The sequence below is a fragment of the Leptonychotes weddellii genome, unplaced genomic scaffold, assembly GCF_054177405.1.
Source record: "Leptonychotes weddellii isolate Sample4059 unplaced genomic scaffold, ASM5417740v2 HiC_scaffold_365565, whole genome shotgun sequence".
In the NCBI taxonomy this organism is placed as follows: Eukaryota; Metazoa; Chordata; class Mammalia; order Carnivora; family Phocidae; genus Leptonychotes; species Leptonychotes weddellii.
The window spans coordinates 1-208 of record NW_027967614.1 but is presented as its reverse complement, the minus strand read 5'-3'; the positions used below and the strand labels follow the sequence as shown (position 1 = coordinate 208).

General features: G+C 73.6%; 1 protein-coding gene across 1 annotated transcript; it reads right to left on the bottom strand.

The window, feature by feature from the left end:
• Nucleotides 1–6: 6 nt before the first annotated feature.
• Nucleotides 7–208, bottom strand: LOC145719266 (histone H2A type 1-H-like; the record flags this gene model as incomplete). The annotated part of the gene is made up of 1 exon (XM_081810759.1): nt 7–208. A coding segment is annotated over exon 1 (202 nt), but the record flags the coding sequence as incomplete, so codon positions are not given.

Here is a 208-nt window from a genome sequence, read left to right as displayed (position 1 = left end):
CGTTGCCCGCCAGCTCCAGGATCTCGGCCGTCAGGTACTCCAGCACGGCAGCCAGGTAGACGGGCGCGCCGGCGCCGACCCGCTCGGCGTAGTTGCCCTTGCGGAGCAGGCGGTGCACGCGGCCCACCGGGAACTGCAGGCCGGCCCGCGACGAGCGCGTCTTGGCCTTGGCGCGGGCCTTGCCGCCTTGCTTGCCGCGACCTGACAT